This window comes from Patagioenas fasciata, chromosome 4 (assembly GCF_037038585.1).
Source record: "Patagioenas fasciata isolate bPatFas1 chromosome 4, bPatFas1.hap1, whole genome shotgun sequence".
Taxonomy (NCBI): domain Eukaryota; kingdom Metazoa; phylum Chordata; class Aves; order Columbiformes; family Columbidae; genus Patagioenas; species Patagioenas fasciata.
This window is the reverse complement of record NC_092523.1, coordinates 32,430,183-32,451,991: the sequence shown is the minus strand read 5'-3', so window position 1 is coordinate 32,451,991 and position 21,809 is coordinate 32,430,183. Positions and strand designations below refer to the sequence as shown.

General features: G+C 40.5%; 1 protein-coding gene across 7 annotated transcripts in view; it reads left to right on the top strand.

Moving 5' to 3' along the window:
* The window catches only part of MTUS1 (microtubule associated scaffold protein 1), a 128,378-nt gene that overhangs the window by 74,344 nt on the left and 32,225 nt on the right, over positions 1-21,809 (top strand). For 6 of the 7 annotated variants that reach the window (XM_065836353.2, XM_065836351.2, XM_065836352.2 and 3 more), the window contains one exon: positions 17,889-18,106. In XM_065836353.2, coding sequence (XP_065692425.2) covers positions 17,889-18,106 — 218 coding nt within the window. Of the gene's footprint in view, positions 1-9,788; positions 9,865-17,888; positions 18,107-21,809 lie in introns of those variants that run through there. The other variant, XM_071807553.1, reaches the window with a different exon arrangement.

Genomic DNA, 21,809 nt, shown 5'->3' with positions numbered 1-21,809 from the left:
TCCAAACAGCTCTTGACTGTTTCACCAAGTATCACACCAAGAACTAACTTAGTTGGAAGATTTTTTGCAAGAAAACTCCTTCTCTCTTTGCTTGTCTTCCCCCAGAAAAAAGTCTGGTGAAAGCTGCATTGGCCAAGCTGGTTAGCTTGCTGGCTTCACCTGCACCTCTGTTTGTTTGTTTTTACACATATCTGCTGTCTGTGGTCCAGTGGGGTACTGATGTTGTCAGAAAGATTTGATTGAATTCAATCTTATTTTTGAGAGGAGTTTAAACAATTATTTTTACCATGATAATACGGTAAACTAGTGCTGCAGAATTACTAATAATTTAGATTAGAGTTAGTCAGATCACCAGCACCTCTAACAGTGTCCACCCCCAGTGTTCTTCCCCATTACCTTTTCCTGGTCATGGAGTACTTTTTCTGTTATCTGTCCTACAGGGAGCAGAAAATAGCATTTGATCTTCTGAAAAAATGAATGCATCAGCAGTATAACTTACATCTTTAAATCTTCTTAAAAAAAAAAAAAAGCTCCTGTTCAGTTTAACTGTTCACATGCTCAAATGTAGAAATAACTCACCTTAAATAACCTGGCATATATCTGGCTGCGATATTTCTTTACAGTTACTATTTATGAACCTTCCATTGGTATCATCTTTACTGATGTCTAGTGGTTGTAGCAAGGGCAATAATAAACCTGGGTCCTGTGTTCAACTCCTGGTTAAATTTATTTTTGCTCCTTCTTGTCATGGTAGTATACTGCTTACAGATTTCTAGCAAGTAAAGGTTCTTCATCAAGATGTTTGTATGTGATGTTATGGAAATACTCCTAGTTAGGCAGGAAGCAGGACAGCTGGGAACATCTGTGGTGAAATTCTTTTAAAGCAAGCTCATCCTTTTCTTAAAAAGAACTAGCAGTGCTTCAGTAGAAAAGTTTGGAAAGTGTTACAAATAATGCTCGTTAATGACTTCTTTCATAATATTTTTAGACTTTCATATTTCAGTGGACTTCATTTTATCTCTGTGTGTGAATGTTGCTAATATCAGAATCACTTAAAGTGTTAAAAATGTGATGCTTATACTTATTACAAGTATTTGAAGTAGTAAAACAGGAATATTGGCGATGTTTCCAGCAGGAGAATGAGTGAACTTACTTATAAAGCCAGTTGCAAATAATTCTACTCATCAAATCAACACAATTTGCCACTTTAAAAAAAAAATCCTGATATGAAATGAGTAGCATCACCCTATTAAACCTGAATTCCTGTGTCTCAGGGTGGACCTCTCAGGTAAGACTTAGGGTCAAGGAAGACAAGAGGCATGTGTAGTGTGCAGTGAATATTTTTTTCACTGTATTTGTTAGTGGCACAAGTGGAGGTGTTTGTAGTTAGAGATCTTTCATAGGGATTAACATCACATATGTGTTTTGGTCTTTGCAGTAATTATGGATATACCCAGTGAACACCGCAGTTACCTGAAGTATCAGCTCTTCCAGACGGTTTCTGTAGTCTTTTCTCCCTCCCTCCCTGCCCACCACCCAGTTAAGCAAAAGTTGAAGTCTGCTGTCATTGTAGTTGTGTGTTAGCTTGAACAGAAGAGACTTGGGGGAATGTTAAATGCAAAGAATGGTGTGGTGAATGTTTTAAATCTTCTCAACAGGAACTGCTTGGTCTCCCTCTCCTTGAGGGCAGTGCTGGTACTCAGCAGCAGCCTTTGCCAAATTTCTATTGCACAGTTTGGTTAGGGTTCACTGGGAAGAGATGTCACAGAATTACAGAATGGTTGAGGTTGGAAGGGACCTCTGGAGATCATCTAGTCAAACCCGCCTGCTACAGCAGTTGCACCCAGAGCAGATCGCACAGCAAGGCATCCAGGTGGGTTTTGAATGTCTTCAGAGAAGGAGATTCCACAACCTCTCTGGGCAGCCTGTTCCAGTGCTCTGGCACTCTCAAAGTAAAGAAGTTTCTCCTCATATTCAGATGGAACCTCCTTTGCTTCAGCCTGTGCCCGTTACCTGTCGTCCTATCGTTGGGCACCACTGAAAGCAGTCTGGTCCCATCTTCTTGATATCTACCCTTGAGATATTTATAAACATTTATGAGATCCCTTCTTAGCCTTCTCCTCTCCAAGCTGAACAGACACAGCTCTCTGTCTCTCCTCATATGAAAGGTGTTTAGGCCCCAGGTGTGGTCAGCAAGTGGTGGAAGGACTGTGCGCCTCTCAAAGGGTGGAGATGTATCTTGGGGCTAATAAACGTGCTGGACACTGCCCTGTTCTCTGTTCTGTTTTCAATGTCTCTGGGTTGCGTTCAGGCTGTTCCTGAAACAATGGTGTGCAATGTTCTAGCTGTGTCCCTGGGGAGTCATCTTTGCTGCTTAATAACAGGAAAACTGTTTAACAAAACAGGAAATACACAAATAGTCCTTAAGTATGGCACAGTGACTGCCGGGAATTGCATATGTGAATTTTGTGTGTCTTTTGAAAAGGGGACATTCCAGCAATGCTTAGAGCTGGTATGGGACACTTGAGATACCATATTGAGTTTACATGGATGACTAACCAGCAGCAACCAAAGTGGTTCTGTTAAGATGCCATTTATGTGGCCGATCGGCAAATTGAGTTTCACCACTAGGATAGCTTTAAAGTACCATTTCAAAGTTAATTTTAGACACGTGTTAAACTATGTCAGTATTTCTTAAAAGGTGCCATGCTGCTGAGTCCTAAAATATGTTTTCTTAAAGTTGCGAGCTTATCTCTAATTTTGGTGGCTGCTTAAATTTTCCTTCATTCTCCAGAGACTTCATGTCACTGTGGTGATATGTGTAATCAAACGGGTGAATAGCACAGGTGCTTAAACTGTAAATTGGAATAGTAATAGAAAAGTAAATGTAACTTTCATTTTTGTTTTATATTCTGTTTTATACTCATAAATCTGTGGCTTCTCTAAAAAGCAAATCCATGTGTATTAAAAGCAGAATTTGGATGTTAGCTATGTGTTTTGTAACTTGAAATTGCAAACTGCAGTCATCTATTTTATGAGGAAAATGTTAGAATTTAACTTTTTAGTGATCTTTTGATAAAATATGATTGTGCATAACAGCACTGATTATAGTGCTTCCTACATGCTTAGAAGTGCTATTGCCTCTCTTTTGAAAGAATATTAGTGAATTTGAGTCTAATCTGGATTTATGTGTATTTGAATGGATGTAGAGCTTCATGAACACAGGAAGCTGTTGCTGGATACCTTCAGAAACAGTTTTGGCCCAAGGGCAATAATACAAAATACAGCTGAGACTGTTTAAATTCCCACTGCATGTCCTACTTTTTCTTCCACAATATCCTTTAGGCAGCATTACAATGCCACACTTAAGTCCAGTGACATTTGTTATAGTCATATAACATCAGCTCATACTAGTGTGATAGAATAAATAGATTCACTCTCTTCTCTCCATCCAAGATAGCTGCAGATGCTGCACAAAAGATGATGTTGCATATTAATGTGCTAATCTTGTGGGCGAAAATGTATTTTACAGGTCTCCTCTGTACAGTTGTTATCAAGGAAAGATGATGGTTCCTTGCAAATTTCTGAGCCTTACATAGACTTCTACTCTGAAAGACTTCGAGTGGTTCAGAAAAACTAGAGAGGAACAGCAGACTCTTGAATCTAACATTAAGCTGAGGTCATAAATTTTCTGGCAGTTAACTGATCATGTGTTGGTTGTGAAGGAAGAATTGCTGTGTTGAATTAGGGGCAGGCACAATTGATGAAACAAAGTTCAGTGATTCAGTTAAAGTTCCAAATTAGTTTTGGGTTGTAGGTTGTTTGGGTTTTTTTGCTTTTATTGCAATGAAGTGCACCTCCATAGTACATAAGTAAAAAGTGACTTTCAAACTTAAAGGCTTAATTCTTCCTACAATTTCTACAACAGAGTTCTTCTTACAGTTAGCTGTTAAAACTTAGGGTTGTTGGAGCCAAGTTTGATACATAGATCTGGAATAAATCTGTGATAAAAAAAAATTGTTTGTTAACTTCTCTTACTTGGATTTCTAAGTAGGTGTCTCTCCCTGTTACTTGATGTTTATCCCTAGCATACTTAGAATGCTTACCAGCCCTTTAGAAGCAAGCATATTAAAAGCTAGCTTTACTGTTTTTCAACTATCTACATATCTGGCTTTGCAGAACATAGGAGACTGCTGTGCATGTGTGAGAGCAGAAGAGGAAGCTTCTCAGCTGGTCTGTTAGTATCTGTATGAAACATGTGGCACGTAGAGAGATTATAGTCAGTGATTTAATCTATGCGAGTCAGGTCAGGTTTGAGCTGGAAGAAAAGGTATAATGAAAAAAATGTGGGATGGTGTTTTGTGGTAAGACTTGAAGCAGTTGAGCAGTCTGGTGAAATGCCTTTTATGTCTAGGTAGTGTTTTACCTTGCTTCAACAAGGAGTGATGTTTGGTTTCTGGAGGCTTCTTCCAGCCATGTGTTTGTGATGCTGAGCATGGTAGGGCAGACTACAGTATGAAGGAATGGGTTCAAGCATTGCAACTGAAACGGCTTCTTTCTTTCTGGCCATGCTTCAGCCGTTTCACTCCAAATCACAGTAAGAACTGGGATCTTCAAAAAGGCTGGAAAAGGAGAAAGTTGGTCCGAGAATTCTGTTCTCTGGTGGTGTGTGCGAGGGTTTCCTACACACACGTGGCTATGTGGTGGGTTTCTTCTGTCACACCACACACACTGTCCCAACTGAAATTCTTTTCCCAGATATGAAGATAATCCTTGCCTAAGTATCTGCAAACAGGGAAATTGGCAGCCCTGAGTGTATCCAAGAAGGATGTGGAGGGAGAAGAAGGGATTGGGATTTGCACTGGGGAGGCAATTAATGGGATCTGTGAAGGGCTTGCAGATGGTGTGATCTGCTCTTGGTGGAACTCCCTGTCCCAGTTGAGTCTAGGTCCTGACTTCATAGACAGAGGCTGCAGAATGAAGGGCAAAAACATGCTGTGTCCTGTACTTGTGATGAAGCAGCAGAGGGCACCAGGCAACAACGAGCAACTTCTTGTATAGGGGGTGGAAAGGAAGAGGAAATAGGAGCAGAGAGGAGTGAGGAACCTCAGGCTTCAACATCACTCTGTGCTTGGTTCTTTGGACAGATTTGAGTTTTGGTGATGACAAGCTTTAATTACAAAGTATTTAATGATAAACTGGTCTTTCTACACATGCCCAAGCTTATATACACTGAGGTCTAATTTACTGTTTCCTCAGGGTGGTATCTAACCCCAACAGAACATCTGAGCTGTGCAAGAAATCAGAACTTCTGTTTTCGGACGTTACGAGCTGGCATAAAACACTAAGTTAATATTCAGACAGCACATTTATTATACATGACAAGAGCAAATTTTTCAGCATAAAACAGTGGAATGATATAATTGGTTTAAAGTCAGAGATTGTATCTTCATTACATTCCTAATCTATGATACTTATTATGTATTAATAACACCTTATTAGCTCTTTCCTGCAACTATAAGAAGGTATGCAGAAAAAGAGAAGACTGCTTCAGATGCCTCTTTGCCTACTCAGAGCAATACCTGAACTAGAAACTTACTTAAACGTGAACCGCTTATATAAACTTTACCGTTAGCTTCCAATATAGCATTTTTTTTTTCCTTGAAAAGCTGCGGAATTCAGAGGTTGACTGTGGTGTATATGGTGAACTGTTGTAGCAAAATTCAAATACCTAAACCAAGGATAATAAATCGAGATATAGTTTACAAACTGAAGGCATCAGCACACTGTAACATATCCTCATGCAATTTCCATTCCGTTGTCATCTTTGTCCTTAAAAACTGGATGCCTCGCTGCACTGTGGTTTTATTGTTGCTGGTGGTGTATTTTTTTTAAGGTGGATGAAAAGTTGTTTGTTTCATGTACATATGGCCAGTCCCTCTCATATAAAAATATCCATGCTCTAGGCTTTGCATTATTAGTACAATAAACTGGTTCTACCATCTACACTACCTTTTCTGTTTCTTCAGACAGTGGTTTGTAGCACTATCTGGTTAACTAGCATGTGTCAGGTTTTGTCCTAGTTCGGAACAAGCTAAGAAATCAAGCATCAATATTGCTCTTCATCATTTAAAAAATAACCAGAACAAACCTGATCCACTGCTAGTCTAGCTGGGATGTTAGAGTTGTCTTCTGTAAATTTGTTTGTTTAGTTTGCAGTTATCTCTGAATGTATGATTGCTTATTAATACATTTATCTTTGTAGTTGATATGTATTGGATAGATGAAAACATAATTCAGTTCTAGATGTTACAGTTCCAATAAAATTTACTATATTATAAATGAAATATTAAGAAAAATCACTTCCTATACTAAGTGTTAAAAACTGAGCTAGCGCTTCTGTAAGATAGGCCTCTGGTACATGAAGTAAAAAGTGTTACAGGCACAATGCTGAGATTCCAGAGTATTAGTCAAGTTTGCATGTGTACTATGCATTTAACAGACAGACATCTGTCTGATACAGTAATTAAACACTTAGTGTTTAAGTCTGGGACTCCTTTAGGTCCTTTGTAAAACATGACTTGTAAAGATTATCCCTTCCAATCTCCTAATCTGCTAGAATATTTGTGCATTGCTATTTTGAAGTGTGTTTTTAAATTCTTTCCTGCCACCATCACTGTTTTTTGTCAGTGTACCCCTACTAGGGTTGACAAAATGTGTGGCTGTTTGACATCATCTCACCTGTCTCACCCAATACTAACTTTGTCATCCTCAAGACTGGAAAAGAAACAGCTACTGGTGGAATGACAGAGAAACATGTAACACTAAGACAGCGGTAGGGCACAGTTCAAGAGTGTTGATCACCAGACTTTCCTTCAAAAAAAATGCACAGGCCGGTTGGTCAGGCAGTTGCAGTGATGACATGAGATGAGCTGACACTTATCTTTGTGCTTTTATTTTGGAAGCCACCAGCAATTTGGAAGATAATGCATTTTCTCAGCTGTAGTTCACGTATCTTTACAAACATAATAATCTAGCTCCTTGCAGAGCTTCAATATAAGGTTAACGTAGGTTTTAAAACATCTTCAGAACTCTGAGTAAGGCTAATGCAACATTGGGATTCTTTATGCTTAACTGGTGTAGTAACAGATCATATCAAATTACTGCCGAATGAAAATGTGTCGTTAACATGCTTCCTATAGGGGGAAAAGCACTGTGTTCCATATCATTACTAGCGCATTTGACAACATCTTGAAACAGTTGTGCAGGCTTGAGAGCCATATTCCATAGGACAGGTGACAATATTGGGGAAACAAAGACACATGGGTGTTAATCAACTGGATCAAGGCATGTTCTTGGTTGAGAAATATTGAGGCTTTAATAGATGGTGAGTTTTTATAGGCACGTACACAGAGAAGCCAGTTCAAAGGCTGTCATGTGGTGAAGAGTCAATTGGGGTAGGAACTAGTGCTGAGGCTGATCTAGGAGCCTTAGTGCAATGTCACACTCACATTGTTGGTATTTTGCTTGCCTTGGACTCATGGCAGTCTCAAGTACCTCCTGGTGACAGGGGGAGCTCGCTCTCCCTCATGAGAAGATGACAGGGGCATGGTTATAACCCAACAGAAAAAGTTCAGGGCAGAGGGCTTGCTACACACTGTGGGTTATTGCTTCAGGGCCTGAAAGAATATGAATCAGATTAACTGGCGAGGTGTAGGCTGACGTCTGTCTTCTGAAGAACTGTTGTGCAGAAGTAGTTAAAGACTGCTTGGGGTTGCTTAGCCTTTTGTGGAGATCACGCAAAAGCTTACTTAGAGGGATCTGTGGTTGGAAAACTTGCCTTGTTTGCTATCTCTTGTTTTCTTCCCAGTTGACTATATTCACAGGTTTCCTCTTCCACTCCTGTTTCTGTATAAATTATGTTGTAACAAAACTGTGCCCTTAGTTCTTGCTCTGTTGTCGACAAGCAGGAAGCTAATAAAGAGCTGCATGTGGTATATTATAGTTTCTAGGTAACAGCTTTAGGCTGCAGGACTCTGACACGGTCCATAAACAATTGGTAATGGACAGGGAAGTGTTTGACATGCTAATGGGTTCTGCCTCAGAAGAGACTTGCCCTACTGGCGTGAAACCCCATGTGGCCAGTGCCGCAAGATATGCGTGTCTTAAGCATGCGATTAAAGCACTGAACGGGCATAGAGCTCTTTGAAGTATGTAAATATGTCTGAGATTTCCCTTTCCTTTTTGCCATTGTGTATATAAAGATTCCATTACATGGCTAGAAGTGAGGAGTGAAAAGGGATGGATTTAAAATGCTGTACTTGGGCTAGAAGTCAGTGCTATAATACTGTAAGTCAACAGATGAGTTCGCACAAGAGAAAAGACACAGACTTCAGAAACAGTACTTCAGACTGAGTGCCTGGAAAAATATGTGATGATTCTGCACTCCTGCTCCAGGCTGTACCAGCATTTAAGGAAAAATATGCTGAAAACCAAAAACCTTTGTACTCCTGCAAAGAAAGGCAGTGGTATTTCTGCTGTGTATGTTTTTATCCTGCTGAGTCAGTTTAAGCATCTAGGTCAGGTTTTATCAGCCTGCAGTTAAATTTTACTCAATTCCTGCAACCTTTTGAAAAGCTTCTGTGATGGTTACTTGTTATTCTGTTCAGAACGACTTGAAAATGATTTGAAGACAGCTACAATAAGCTGATGTTCCTGGACATGGGCAAGTGACTGACCCTAAAGAAGGGAAACTCGAGAGGTTACAGTTAAGAGTAAAGGAAAGGGAGAGCTGTGGTTCTACTCCATAAAGCATTTACTTGTTGTCTTGGGCTTCAGACCATGTTGATGCTGGGAGGAGATGCAAGATGAGAAGTGCTGTTTCTCTTCAACCAGTTTCTTGAGAAAAGACCAGCTGAATAAGTATATGAGGTACAGTGTCATCTTCAGAATTTCAGTGAGGCAAATTATTTAGGCACAACTCTGAAAAGTGAAGCTGCTTTCCTGTGGACTGGAACTGGTTCATTACTGATGTGCTTGACACACAAGCAGCAAGTTGGGGCTCCCTGCACTGGCTTATACAGACAGACCTGAGGAGGAGCTTAGAAACGGAACATCACTTCTTCAGGAGTGTGTGTTGGTACAGTCATCAGCCTGGACTGTGAGTGGCACAGCAGGAACGTGTGCATTTGACACTTGCCAAGGTGGATGCAGGGAAAAATTACAGTTAACCAAGATGTGGAGTGGCTTGGGGAGGTTGGAAGACTTCCATCCAAGTCTAGCCTGTCAAGCCCTCTGCAGACACCATTAATTTAGTTTTGTGACTGCTTTTCCTGTATATTTGTCTGTAACCATTGCCTGGGTTTATAGCCCAGAGCAGGAGTTTTGAAAGAATTTTGGGTGGTAATTTACAGCTAGCCAAATTTCCAGGTCCTCTCAAAGATAATGTATGTACCACTGGAGATTAAATTCAACTACTTCCTTATTTGTGTGGATGTTCATAAGTGTTCCTGTCTGAAGTGTCACCAGGCAAACTTTAAAATCAAAGCCGTGAGATGAAATGGTTGATGGATCTTTCTGTTGCATTGCTCGAATAGCTTGTATGCATTGCGATGGGGGGAGGGCAGTGGGGAAAGATGGTGGGAGAACTATAGAGTTTTTTTTTTTTTGAGGCTTCAGAACTAGCTGTGTAAAGATTTAACATACAAGGTGAAATTATTTACTCACTTATGAGCTGGTTCAGATGTGAGACTGAGATCTGGAAATTCCTGAAGAGAAAAACCCCAGAATCAGACCCATGGGTCATGCAGTTCTGCATCACTGGGACTAACTTGCTCACAGGAGGAAAAGATAAAGCATCTAAAGGTCAGCAGAGCACATCTGTGTTCTTTAGGCTCTAATAAAAACAGGTAAACCATCAAGTTTACTTTAGAGTTTATCAGTGTATTTGGAGAAATTCGATCCAGCTAAAAACTCCACTGAACGCAGTTAGCTATAAGTGTTTCATGGCTGTTAATATTGTACAGGATACATATTTTGTAATGCTTTCTGTAACTTGGTTCAGTGTGTGTTGTGGGACGTGTTGGCAGCACATCCTTGGCAGCATATAATTACTTTATTTCAGTATTTTAATTGTAACTTGGCTGATTACATAAATATGAGTATATATCTAGTTTGTAAGCATATATTCTTGTTGAAGTGTTCCCTGTTATTATTTGCAGCAACTATTCTGTTCTGTAGTCCTCTCTAGTCCTTACTCTCTTTCTTTTTTGTTGTTTTTTTTTTTTCTTTTTTTAATTTGGTTTGTCGCATACTCAACCTCATTGCCAATCTAACACCAAGAAGTCCAAGGGTGGCATTTTTGTTTGTTTGGGTTTTTGGCGGTGGGGGAGTGTGTTCAGTTACCAATTATAATTAGGGGTAAACCAGACGTTTTTGAAAAAGGGAAAAGTCAAGACAGAGGCAACTGGATGCTTCCTCTTTCATGTTTGGGAAGTGAAAATACCTGGTTGCTGTTTCAAGTCTGACCTCTGTCCTAGCTGTACAAAATGGTCAGCCATACAGAATGTGAAACCACCCTGAAGGTCAAATAATGGATTTTTTTGTATGATTCACTGTAAGCTTTGTGTAAACTATTTTGTTTATATTTCATATGTGGTGTATTACTTAACACTAAAATATTTACTTAACATGAAAATATATCTGTCGTTTAGTGGGTTTCTGTGTTGACTTCAGAACCATGTGTGGTGCTTTTCTCAGATGTTTCAACTTCATGGATTTTATTCTCATAATATTAGAGCTATAGAAACAGGGGTGGTTTGTGTTTGCTGTTAGCTAATTGTGTAAAGGATTTCTGTGTTTTCATGAAGCAGACTAAATACTTACCAAAAAAAAAAGGCAAACAAAACCCCAACCAAATAGACCAGATTTTATTTAAAATATTTTATTTTTCTCTAATCTTTTATTTACTCTCAAGAGAAAATCCTCGTTAGTGTTTGACTTCTGTTAATCTATGAAATCAGGAAGTTTTTCTCCTAAATGGGAGAAAATGTTAAGATGCTTGAGATGCATCAAGGATAGAGGCAGCTTAGTTGGAGCAGAAGCTGATGTACAGCAATAGAAATTGGTAGTTCCAAGATATTTAATTTCAGGTTGGGAAGACTGTGTATTGCTGAAAGCTGCTGTTCGTGTGTCATTAGTTACCAAGTAATCCTGCTGAGAGACAGGTAGTGAAATTCAAAGTGCCAGCAACCTCTGTAGACTTTCAGTTTGCTTTGTAGTATCTACTTGCTTATTGAATTTTAGATAAGTTTTTGAAGAATGTCTTCTAGAGTTGAGAAGAGCAAAGGAATAATGTCTGGAAGCCATGTGAAGAAGGCGATCTCTACAAATGGCCAAAGAGTTCATGGCGATCAGACCTCTTAGTTTGAGTGAGGAATGTATTATACCAAACATATCAAGGACATTCAGGATGAATTAATGTTTTCATATAGAGCAAGAGAGCAGTTTCCAAAGAGAGCTTTTCTTCACAGTGTATTATATTATAGCAGAGAACAGTTGGCAATTGGGGTGGGTGTGCACACATGTAGAAAGCAGGCTGCAGCCTCTGGGCTGTCTAGGAATAATTAGATCTTGGGTGGTTACATCCATGAGCCTGGTGAATACTCCCCCTTTCACAGAGAGAGAGAGAGAGAGAGACCCAGTCTCTACCTGTATCATACGTGACCCAGTGGAAATCAATTCACCTGGCTTCTCATTTGCTGCCAGGAAGCTTCTGTCAAGGTCTTTGCAACTGATTCACCTTCATTTGTGAGAGTTTTAGGAATCGGTAAAGGTTGGAATGAAGTCTTGTACAGCTAAGCTGATTTAATGCCAGTGTTGGTCTAGGGATACAGAAATATTGCTGGTGTTCATGCCTGCCTCTCTTCACCTACCTGAAATATTATCAAAGATGTTACCTGGATTCAAACTTCAGACTGTGCTTCTCTGATCTTTTTGTGTGCTGGTCCTTAGTGGTGACTGTATGTGACCAGTAATACTCAGGAGCTCTCAGCATAGCTATCCAGCTAGAAATGGGGCAAAAGCCTGAGTGGAGGAAGAAACTACATCTGTGGCCTGTAGCTGTGCTGGGAAAATTCCATCAGAAAGCCACCGTCTGGCCTTCTGTCAGGTGATATAAAGACTTGGAAGAAAGCTCCACTGTTGGCATTGCATTCATCAGAGGCTGCAATACCACTGCCGTAGCAGGACACTTGGGGGATACCTGCAAGCTGTGAGGTGCTCTGTGTGGAGGATGTCTCTGATACCTTCCTGGTCCCATGAGTGTGCCTGGACTGGTGTAACAGGTGAACTGGCAAGTGAGAAGTAAACTTTTGTTGCCAGCAGGACTCCCCAGATTGGTCCTTTGGCCAGTGGTCCTGTGGTACATTGGAAATCCTCCATCTGTGTACACATGGGCTATCGGCATTCTTTGTAACGCTTCTCAACCCAAAACAGTGCTGACAGGGGTTACTGTGGTTTTGGATGGATAACATAGGTCCTCTGCTCTGGGGTGTCTGTGGGATCATCACTGTCTCCACAAGCATCCAGGAGCCATGACAGGACCACAATTGCAGTGTGAAAGCTGTCCTGACCTCCAACTTGTGTGCTGTTCAGAGTCCTGCTCTGAATGCCGGGTGTTGTGCTGAATACCAGGTCACCTCTTTGAAGGCAGAGACTGATGCCTTCTGTAGACCAAGATCTACGTTGTGTTGGTCATTTTTTCCAAACTGAACTCAATAGCTGTGTAACAAAACATCTAATAGCCTGATGGTGTTAATCTACCTGTTTTTACATGGAGCCTAGACCTGTTACGAGTTCTGTGCTTAAAAGTAAGAAACCTTAGCTTTTACAGAGAAAAGTTCACACTCAGACCTGGTAGGTAAAAGGCTTGGCCTCCTTAACTTGCCAAAAATATCTCATTAGTCAGTTTTCCTGTATTGCTCTGGTAACTGTTTATTGTTTGTGGACTAGAGGGCTTCCTCAGGATCTGGGTTCTTGCGAAGATTGCTGAAAGGGCATTGCTACCTGTGGGAACAGGGAGGACATTCAGTGGGAGGAGGCCAGTGTCTAAGGTGCTTGCAGTTGCACTCCTGAGCCCTCACTGCAAACATTAGCAGAAGGACAGGTACATAATCACCTTGTTGAATATACAATAGAAATAACTATGTGCTGTTGAAGTGTTTGGCTTTCAGGTCCTGCAGGCAACTCAGGCTCCTTTTGAGCCTTTGTGTTGGCAAGGAAGGGCCACTGCGTCTTGCAGAGTGTTTGGCTGCGTTGCAACAAACCTGGTCACTGATGCCCAGGCATACTTTGATTGATGCACAGATCAAATGACTTGGGAGTGGCTTTTGGGTGACGTCCCACGTACAATGATGTCACCAAAAGATTTTTAAAAATCTAGGTGTGGCATAACTGCCAATTAAACTGATTAGTCCTGTGGTTGAGTCCTGAGAAGGAGCTCTGGCTCTAGGGCCCTGCCTGTTGAAGTATCTTATTTAGTGCCTTTGTCTCGCCTTGTACTAGACTTATACTTGGAACCTTCACTGCAGCACGCTGTAAATTGAGGTAGGATAGAATACCAAGGGCTACGCGCCAGCTCTCCTGCTATCTTGGGAAATCTGCTACCAGCTCACAAATGTCCCTGACTGCTTGGAAGCTGGGACACTGGAAGAGGTCCTGTGACTGCCCTGGGATCGGGATGGAGTGCCTCGCTGCCCTGTTGGCAGAAGTCAAAGCTAGCCAGGAGGTGATGCAGGCTGGACAGAAGGAAATAAAGCGTGATGTGGAAACGTCTCAAGAGGAAATCAGAACAGTGTTAGCACTGCAGAGGAGCCAGCAACAGGTGAAAGAAGATCTCAAAGCGGAGCTGAAGTCCAGTCATTTGAATATAAGAACTGTGCTTGAGGAAATCCAACGAGTAAGAGAAGAAATGGTAGCTCGCTTAAATACTCAGGCTGATCTGGTCTTACTGATGAAAGAAGTGAGTGCCAATTTAACATGTGTAGACAAGGCTTTCCAGAAAATGGAGGAGGGACAGAAAGTTTTTGCCAGCCTGCATCTTCCTACAAGAGAAAATATTGACCAAGGATTTTCCTTTGAAAAATGCTTATATGAAACACACAGGGGTTTTGAAGAACCTGTGGAAGCTAACTGTTTGGATGAAGAATATGGAAAGAAGGTGTTTAGGGGTAAGACAATGGTGATGGCAAAAGTGTGGGGAGAGAAGTGAGGTTGTTCCTACTTGTGCTTGTCAAGTAGTTTGTTTTAGGCTACTTGGAATTCTTTGAAGAAATTGAATTTTCTTAAAAATTGAATCTCTTGCTTAAAGAAAACAATTTATAGCTAGTATAGACATTAAAACACAGGCCTCCCTAGTATGTGATAAGTAAAGGAAGGCTTTGATTTGGCTCTGCAAACCAAAAAGTGGGTGTTAGATGTTTCATCTTGTAATCCAGCAACCGTGCACGAGATAGAGAGGCTCGGGAAACCAGTGGTACCAGGCAAGCTCTAAGGTAGCCTGCTGGTCAAGTACAACGTCAAGTACTGGGCAGTACCCCAGCACTTAGCTTTATGGAACGCACCCTCATGTACAGAGGGGTGTGTGTTTCTTGCTTCTGAACACCTATTAACTAGAGAAGCTATGTATGGGAAACAGTTTGCTGTGTGGAAAAGCTTGGGATGTGTCTAATATTCTCCCCAAAGAACTGGAGTTGGCAATGCCATCTGTGTAGCGACTGCAAAGGGAGTGGGAGGATTTCTGAACCTTTTCCAAGGTCATGGGGTATTCTTTTTGCCAGCGAGATATTGAATCTTCTGTGAATGATTCTGCATCGCAAGGTTCAGTCTTTGCAAAATTGGGGGGGGGGGGGTGTTTAGGTTTGGTTGGTTGGTGGTTTTTTTGTTTTGTTTTTTTGCTAATATGAAGACTAGGACATGGGGTGGTGATTCTGCCCAGTTACCGTGCTCTATGTGGTACGTGAGAATCTGATTTCTAGTCTTCATAAACTGAATAGTTAAACTAGATTGAGTAACAGTGTTTTCAAGTCTGTTGGACAGAAGTTATGGATCTAACTTAAGGGTGGAAGGTGTTCTGCTTTACAAGTGTGACTATGTAAAGGTGATAAGGGAAAACTGAGGAGGAATTGGGCTGGTAACCAATACTGTCTTTAATTTAGATTCTATCACTGTGTTCTATCAGTAATTAGAATCATGATGCTTTTGCTTTAATGAAAGCATGGCTTTTGTTTTGACATCGTAGCCTGCCTTGTATACAAATCTGGAAACAATCTGTCATTGCCCAGAGGTACATGGGCCATAAATAAGCATTGGAGTGTCGCTGGTGTTAATCTGTAGAGGCAGCTCGTGCTACAGAGGGTTCATGCTAGCAGAGAAATGCTTTTCAACATTTGAAGTGGCTACGTATAGCACATGTCTGGGATAAAATTGCCAACAGGAATGTCAGTGTGTTTCTCTAGTGCGTTTTTTTTTCAGCTTTTTTTAGATTCGTATCCAGAGTTGGCTTAGTTGGAAGTTTGAGTGAGCTTCTAGGAAAAGACTTGATAGTGTGGGTACCACAATAAAAGCAATAATGTGAAACTGGCAAACTGATAAAGGCTGACTGAACTATGGGAACAGTGGATATCTGGAGTCTTATGTTCTTTGTGGTTAGCTGTTAAATCACTATATTTAAATGAAATAACATGATTAGGTAACAGTATGTGATCTAACTTTTTCCCAAAATAAAAATTGTTTGCAAGCATTTGTTCAGGTTTAACACAGTTGTGTCAGGATCCTGCAAATGGTTGTAGAAATAATTTCATATAGCTAATTAAATAATGAGATTAGCATCTGTATCGATGGACTTACCCAGTAACCTTAAATCAAGAGAAGTGCGCTAGTTCTCTGTTTATTGTAAGTGGAACATTCAGGAAGGGAGGTGGAATGTATGAGAGAGTAGGAGTATGTGAGCCAGTAGGGTAGGGAAGGATCGGCTGTACATGTTTATTCTGTAGTCCCTGCTCTTTTTTTCCCCTCTCTCTTTGATTATTATCTCTTATGATTTTTGAAAAAGCGTCAGAAGGTAGTGAATGTTTTCCTAAACACAGTAGTCTCCATAAGGTTGCTAGAAATCTGACATAGTTGCTCTCAGCTATGAACCGTCATTTATTTAAAGAGGTCTACTCAAAGGACATTTTAATGTCTGCACTCTCAGAAAAGAAGTGCTCACATTAGTTTAAATGGTGGTAAAAAAGAAGCTAAACTAGAACTGGTAGCCAAGCTTGACTTTTTTTTCCCCCTAAAGATTTAAATTTTGATTTGTGTTATCATGCTGATAACTGCTACACTATTAAACCACAAGATGGTATGTTTCTAATTCAAAATATACCCTTTAACAGTCAGCATCTCTGAGCAGTTCAGTGAAATCTCCAAGAATACAAGAGCACCAGAACGTGATAAAGCAATATGCCGACGATCCTCTTTAACTATGAATGATGACAGAAAATCTTGCCGTGAGAGGATTTATTTGAAAAACTAACAGGCTCAGGAGGTACTTTATGCCAGCTCAGTAAGAGCGGCACAGAGGGCATCAGTATTTTGAACAGGAAACTTGTTTTCAAATGGTTTGAAAAACAAGTGAAGGCTCTGCCCAGCTGATGTATTAATACAAGAGTTGATGTGTCAGTCAAACGTGCATTAACTGAGAATCAAAGCTTTTGTTATTAATACTGTCTCTAGTTATATGATTGAACCTGACACTGCTGGAACTATTCCAGAGTCACTTGACAACCTTCAAACCAGATTCTTGGGCTTCAGAAAGGATTCATGAGCAGCTACTTCTAGTTGGTTAGCTTGTCCCCCATTTTTTCTATGTGTTCCTATTTTTCTTTTCTCTAAATCTCACCTCTCAGGTTTTTTTTCACTTATCTTGAATAAATCTTGTTAAGTTGAAACTGTACAAAGTAATCTGCTTAGATGTCTTCATTAAATTGCCAAGGGATATCTGTGTATTGCATCACCCTTTTATTGCAAAAGTGTTTGCTCGTTCCCTGTGTGATCAAACAGGGAAGACCGTCCCTATCTGCAGAGCAGCACTGTGCTCCCTTTCCAGTCTGAAGGCAGCAGAGAAACCTGTGGTGTTTACGAGTCAAGCGCTGGGTTGTGTAATGTGGTTTCCTCTGACATGAGGTGATTGTGTACTGTGAAGGGATGGAGCTTGCAACATAACTAGGAATATTAAGTCAACAATGTCATTCTTGGACCATGAATAGTGGCAGGGCAAGCTTCAAGTACATTACATTTTAGAGCACTTTTCAAAGTCTCATCCTTATGACTGAAATTGCCGGCACTAAGTGCTGCAAGACCTCTAGTTAATAAAGCTCAAAGCAGGGAGGGGTTTTCTTGCAATGAAGAATTTGAAAGGAACAGAAAGACCAAGTAAATGTGAGGAAAATGGGTTTGTGTTCAGCAATACTTTAGAGTGCAGGAAATATGAAATCCATGTTGCAAACAGAAGTCATTAATTCTTCTGTTAGAACTAAGTTACTAGATAGGTAGGATGACAGATCTTGCATTTTATTAAAATACTTATTTGAAACATGTGAAGACAGCATGCTGAAAAGTAAGCCACAGAAGTACAAAACTCTGTATATGAAGTTATGGTACTAGAAATGAACCTGACACATGACAGGGTCTGCTCTGCCGTGCTACTGAAATCACCCTTTCTCCTAGTTAGGACTTCAGGAAGAGTTTGTAAGAATTTATGACTACTTTCTTTTGCACGTGTCTTTTAAGTTTTGGTGAGACTTCGGTGTAAAGTGTGTGTTAATTTGTTGTTGTTGTTGTTTTAGTTGACAAGGGCAAGCAGCGGAATCCCAAGAGCTCGTGCATACAGACTCAAGCCTCCACGGATGTGCATCCACCTGCCACTAAAACAGCCGAGCTGACACAGTACAAAACAAAATGTGAGACCCAAAGTGGAATCATCCTGCAGCTGAAAAAATTCCTGACAAGCAGTAACCAGAAGTTTGAAGCTTTAACAGTTGTGATCCAGCACCTGCAGTCTGAGGTAAAAACTTGCAGCTAATCAATTTTAGCTTTAATTAGTTGAACTCTTCTCAACAAAGGTTTCTGAAACCCAATGCATGACATCTGTGTTTCTATTGCAATGATTTTTGTTTTCCTGTGGAGGTAGCAGTAAACCTGCTCCTGGCATCATTTGAATAGAAAAAATAAAAACCCCAACACAGAGTTTTATGGTCTCTTTGTAGCTTCACATCCTTTTTAGAAAAGAAGCTTTTAAATGTTGGTAGTCAGAGTGTCCTTCAGGTTTGAGTACCTTTTAAGCATATACTTCAAGTTCTGCTCTTGTAGGAAAGGCTGCTTTCAACAGATAATCTGCATGGCCTTGTTTTGTTATCTGACATTGGAGAGAACAGTATGTAAGGGGCAGATATGTTTTTGAGTTATTCAGAATAAAGTGTGAGTGACAGTGATTGTGCTTATTGAATCTTGCATTATTGGTGGTGTCTTAAAATTACCAACATTTCACTTTAAATTCCATGTGCATTTCTATTTCTTTTTTTTAGAGTGGAATTAATCTGATGTGATTTAATCTTTATTTGTTCTAATCTGTTTGACGTACATAATGACCTAATCAATTTGATATTATGCTAGAAACTTCTGGTCTGCATATCAAACTTTTGAGAGAAGAAAGATCTGAAACCAAGGAAATTATAACTGTTATGGATTTATGCTGCAGCAGTTGATGCAGGCTTTAATAGCACTTCCTCTTGCATTTATAAGTAATGTTCCAAGATAGGTATTAATTTTATTTTAGCTGTTCCGATATACAGTGATTTTATAGACTGGTATACAAAGAAGCACTGAGTTGTCTTAGTATGCTTCCAGAAACATAACATTCTCTTCTTGTGGGATAATATCTGCTTGCTCTCATTTAATCTAAAAATACTGCATGTAAGTCCAAGTCTGGTTCAATTCAGTAAGAACAGTGGCTCTTAGGCAGTTTTTTGGTTGACTTTTTAGAAAATTCTTGCTCGGAACACCTTTCTCTGCTTAGGAACTAGTTTAAGATCTTCAAAGCAACTTGATACAGGATTTTTGGATGCCTGTCATCTAATATGAAATTGTGAAATTTTATATGTGAAATTCTCATTGCTTAACTTCCATGCGGTCTTGCAGTTACTATATAATAAGCACCTTGATTTTTGGTATCTTTTATAGTTAAATATCTTGGCCTAGATTCTGCTCTCAAATATTTTGTATTGCAACTTTTCAGAATTCAGGAATACTTTATCAATGTAATGTTTAATGAGAAGAAGTCTGTCATATATATTTGCATCTTCCAGCCTGTTTTACAGGTCGCTTAGTCTAAACATAATTTTTTTCAATCATGGGAATGGTTTAAAAAAAAAAAGTGGTGTTGAAGATGAAAGGAAAAGAACTGCATGGAGGAAACTAGTAATTTTGCTTCTTCCTATTTTATTATTCTTTTATTAATTTTTTTATTATTCTTTTATTATTCTTTTGTATACAAGTAGTAATCTTGGAGAACTAAGTCTAAGCACATGAATCTAGGCTAAATATGACATATCTATGTACTTTCATACAAGTTATTGGTATTGTGATTTTTCTTTCCCAGGATAAGACAATGCTTGGTGAACAGTCTTATTCTTGTGTGCTTACCCCCGGGGTGAGAAGGACTCTTCTGCCATGGTGGTCTAAGGAATACTCAGAATTGGGTAGTTAGCTGGGGCAAACATCCTGTAGGATTTCTGTGTTTTAGGGAGCACTGAAAATTTGTTTTGGTTTTGTGATTTGTTTTGAATTTGTGTTGCCATTTTTTTTTGTTTGTTTTTCCTTCCTGGTGAGGTGTGGAGTCTGGTATAGCTAAATCTCAACTGGCCATACATTTGTTTTTCTGAAGTATCTCTTGGGGACACCTTTGATGTAGTTTTCAGTCTCTTTGGGAAAACTCAAGAGTTGGATTTAGCTTATACGGTAGGGACTCATAGCTTAACTGCGCAGAGCCAACTGAAAGTAGCTTCAATTTTTTTGTTTAAAAAAACCCAGACAAACTCATGCTTAGCTGATGACATGAAAAACAAAGCTGTGCTTCCATTCCCCCCAGTCGAGCGAGTGTGAAGTGACAGGATGCAGTGTGAGCTGATGAAGCAGCTGGCTGGAGCCAGAGGAGGGTCCTGCTCTGTACTCCCCTGGTGCTGGCCTGTCCCTGCAGAAGGCTGATTCAGCTTCCAGCTCCCAGGAAGCTAACTTGGGCAAAGAGAAAGCATTTCATTGCCAGATCAGTGATGTGGACTGTCGTAATGTGTGGTCAGAGTCAGTGTGAGATGGGGTTGAGGACAGGTTCCCTGGCCAAGTGGAGGAAAGAGCCAGGGTGAGCTGGTTGGTCACTTTGAGGCTGTGCATCCCAGCCTGACCCTCTTGGCAAAACCTGCCCCAGCCTCTCCCACTTTCCCTGCAAAGCTGAAGCTACTGGCAGGTGATTCAGCTGTTGGGTTTGAGTTTGCTCTCCTATTTCCAAGAGGTCCCAGTGCATTTCTGCACAAAAGTTTAAAGTTGCTTCTCATGAGCTCATTTGAAATGAGATATAGTTGTGAAGGAAATCAGGACTTGGTGGCAGTGACTTCTGTCAAAGATGGGGGCAGCCTATCTGGAGTGAAGTTGAGAAGCTGCTGTTGAAGGGTTAAATGAGATTGAGCAATGCTGCTGTGCTGTTTCTGGCTGAGCAGGAATCTCTCACAAAACTATGCCTGAGCTCAAACCTGTTTGTTGCAATCCTTATCTTGGAGCTGTCAATATTAACAGCTGGCTCAGATAATACCTTCACACTGAGCTGTCAGGGTTCGTCCAGAGGGTTTCTGTGCTTAACTACCTTTACCAAGACTCTTCTGAATTTAAAAATGCTAAAAACCCAATTTCTATCTCTCAGGAGCTACTGTTGCACTGGGTTAATATGAAATGGAAACCTTATTGGCATCCAGAATGCTTGATGGTAATGAACCCAGTGGCTGGTGAGAACACCGCACGGTACCGAGCTTTTCCATTGTCAGACAGGGCTGTGTGCACCAGTCATGTTAGAAACCTGTGTCAAACTGTGGGCTGATCACAAAAGCAAGCTCAGTCTTTCTAGACCTCTGCACTCCCCCTGATCCCCTGGTAATTCCTGTGACTTCATGGCTGTTTTCCTGGTTTTCAAGTTCAAACGAGAAAGGAAAAGTGGCAGTACAGAGGAAATAGTGAAATCAGCCATTTACAATAAGTACGTGAAATGCCAAGGAAAAATATCTTCCGTTCACCTTTAACTGCATTAATCTCTGAAATTTGCACCACTGCATTTGAGTTGGTCTTTTAACATCTGCTGATAGTCATTTTGCATATTAATTTTGAATTTATTTCTTGTCTGTTCAGTAACAATGTGTTCACAGAGGCTTTAAACGCATGGTTTAGCACATGGTCTATGGTAAGTCAGGCTGTGGCTGCCGTTCCTGCAGCCCTGCTCTGTCTGCCCTTGCCCTCGTCTCTGCATGGGCTGGTGCTTGCCTCGAGGAGCCAGTCTGGGCATCCATTTAGGAAGAAAGAATTGCACAGGCAGTGTTACAGGCTGTGAGCCTCTACTGGCCTCCTGTGGGGCGCTCAGCCCCTGCCGGGCCTCAGGGCTGCCCTGCAAGGCCCTGCGAGTGCTGCAGCTGCAGGGTTTGAACCCCTGACTCACTGCCAGGGATAAACTC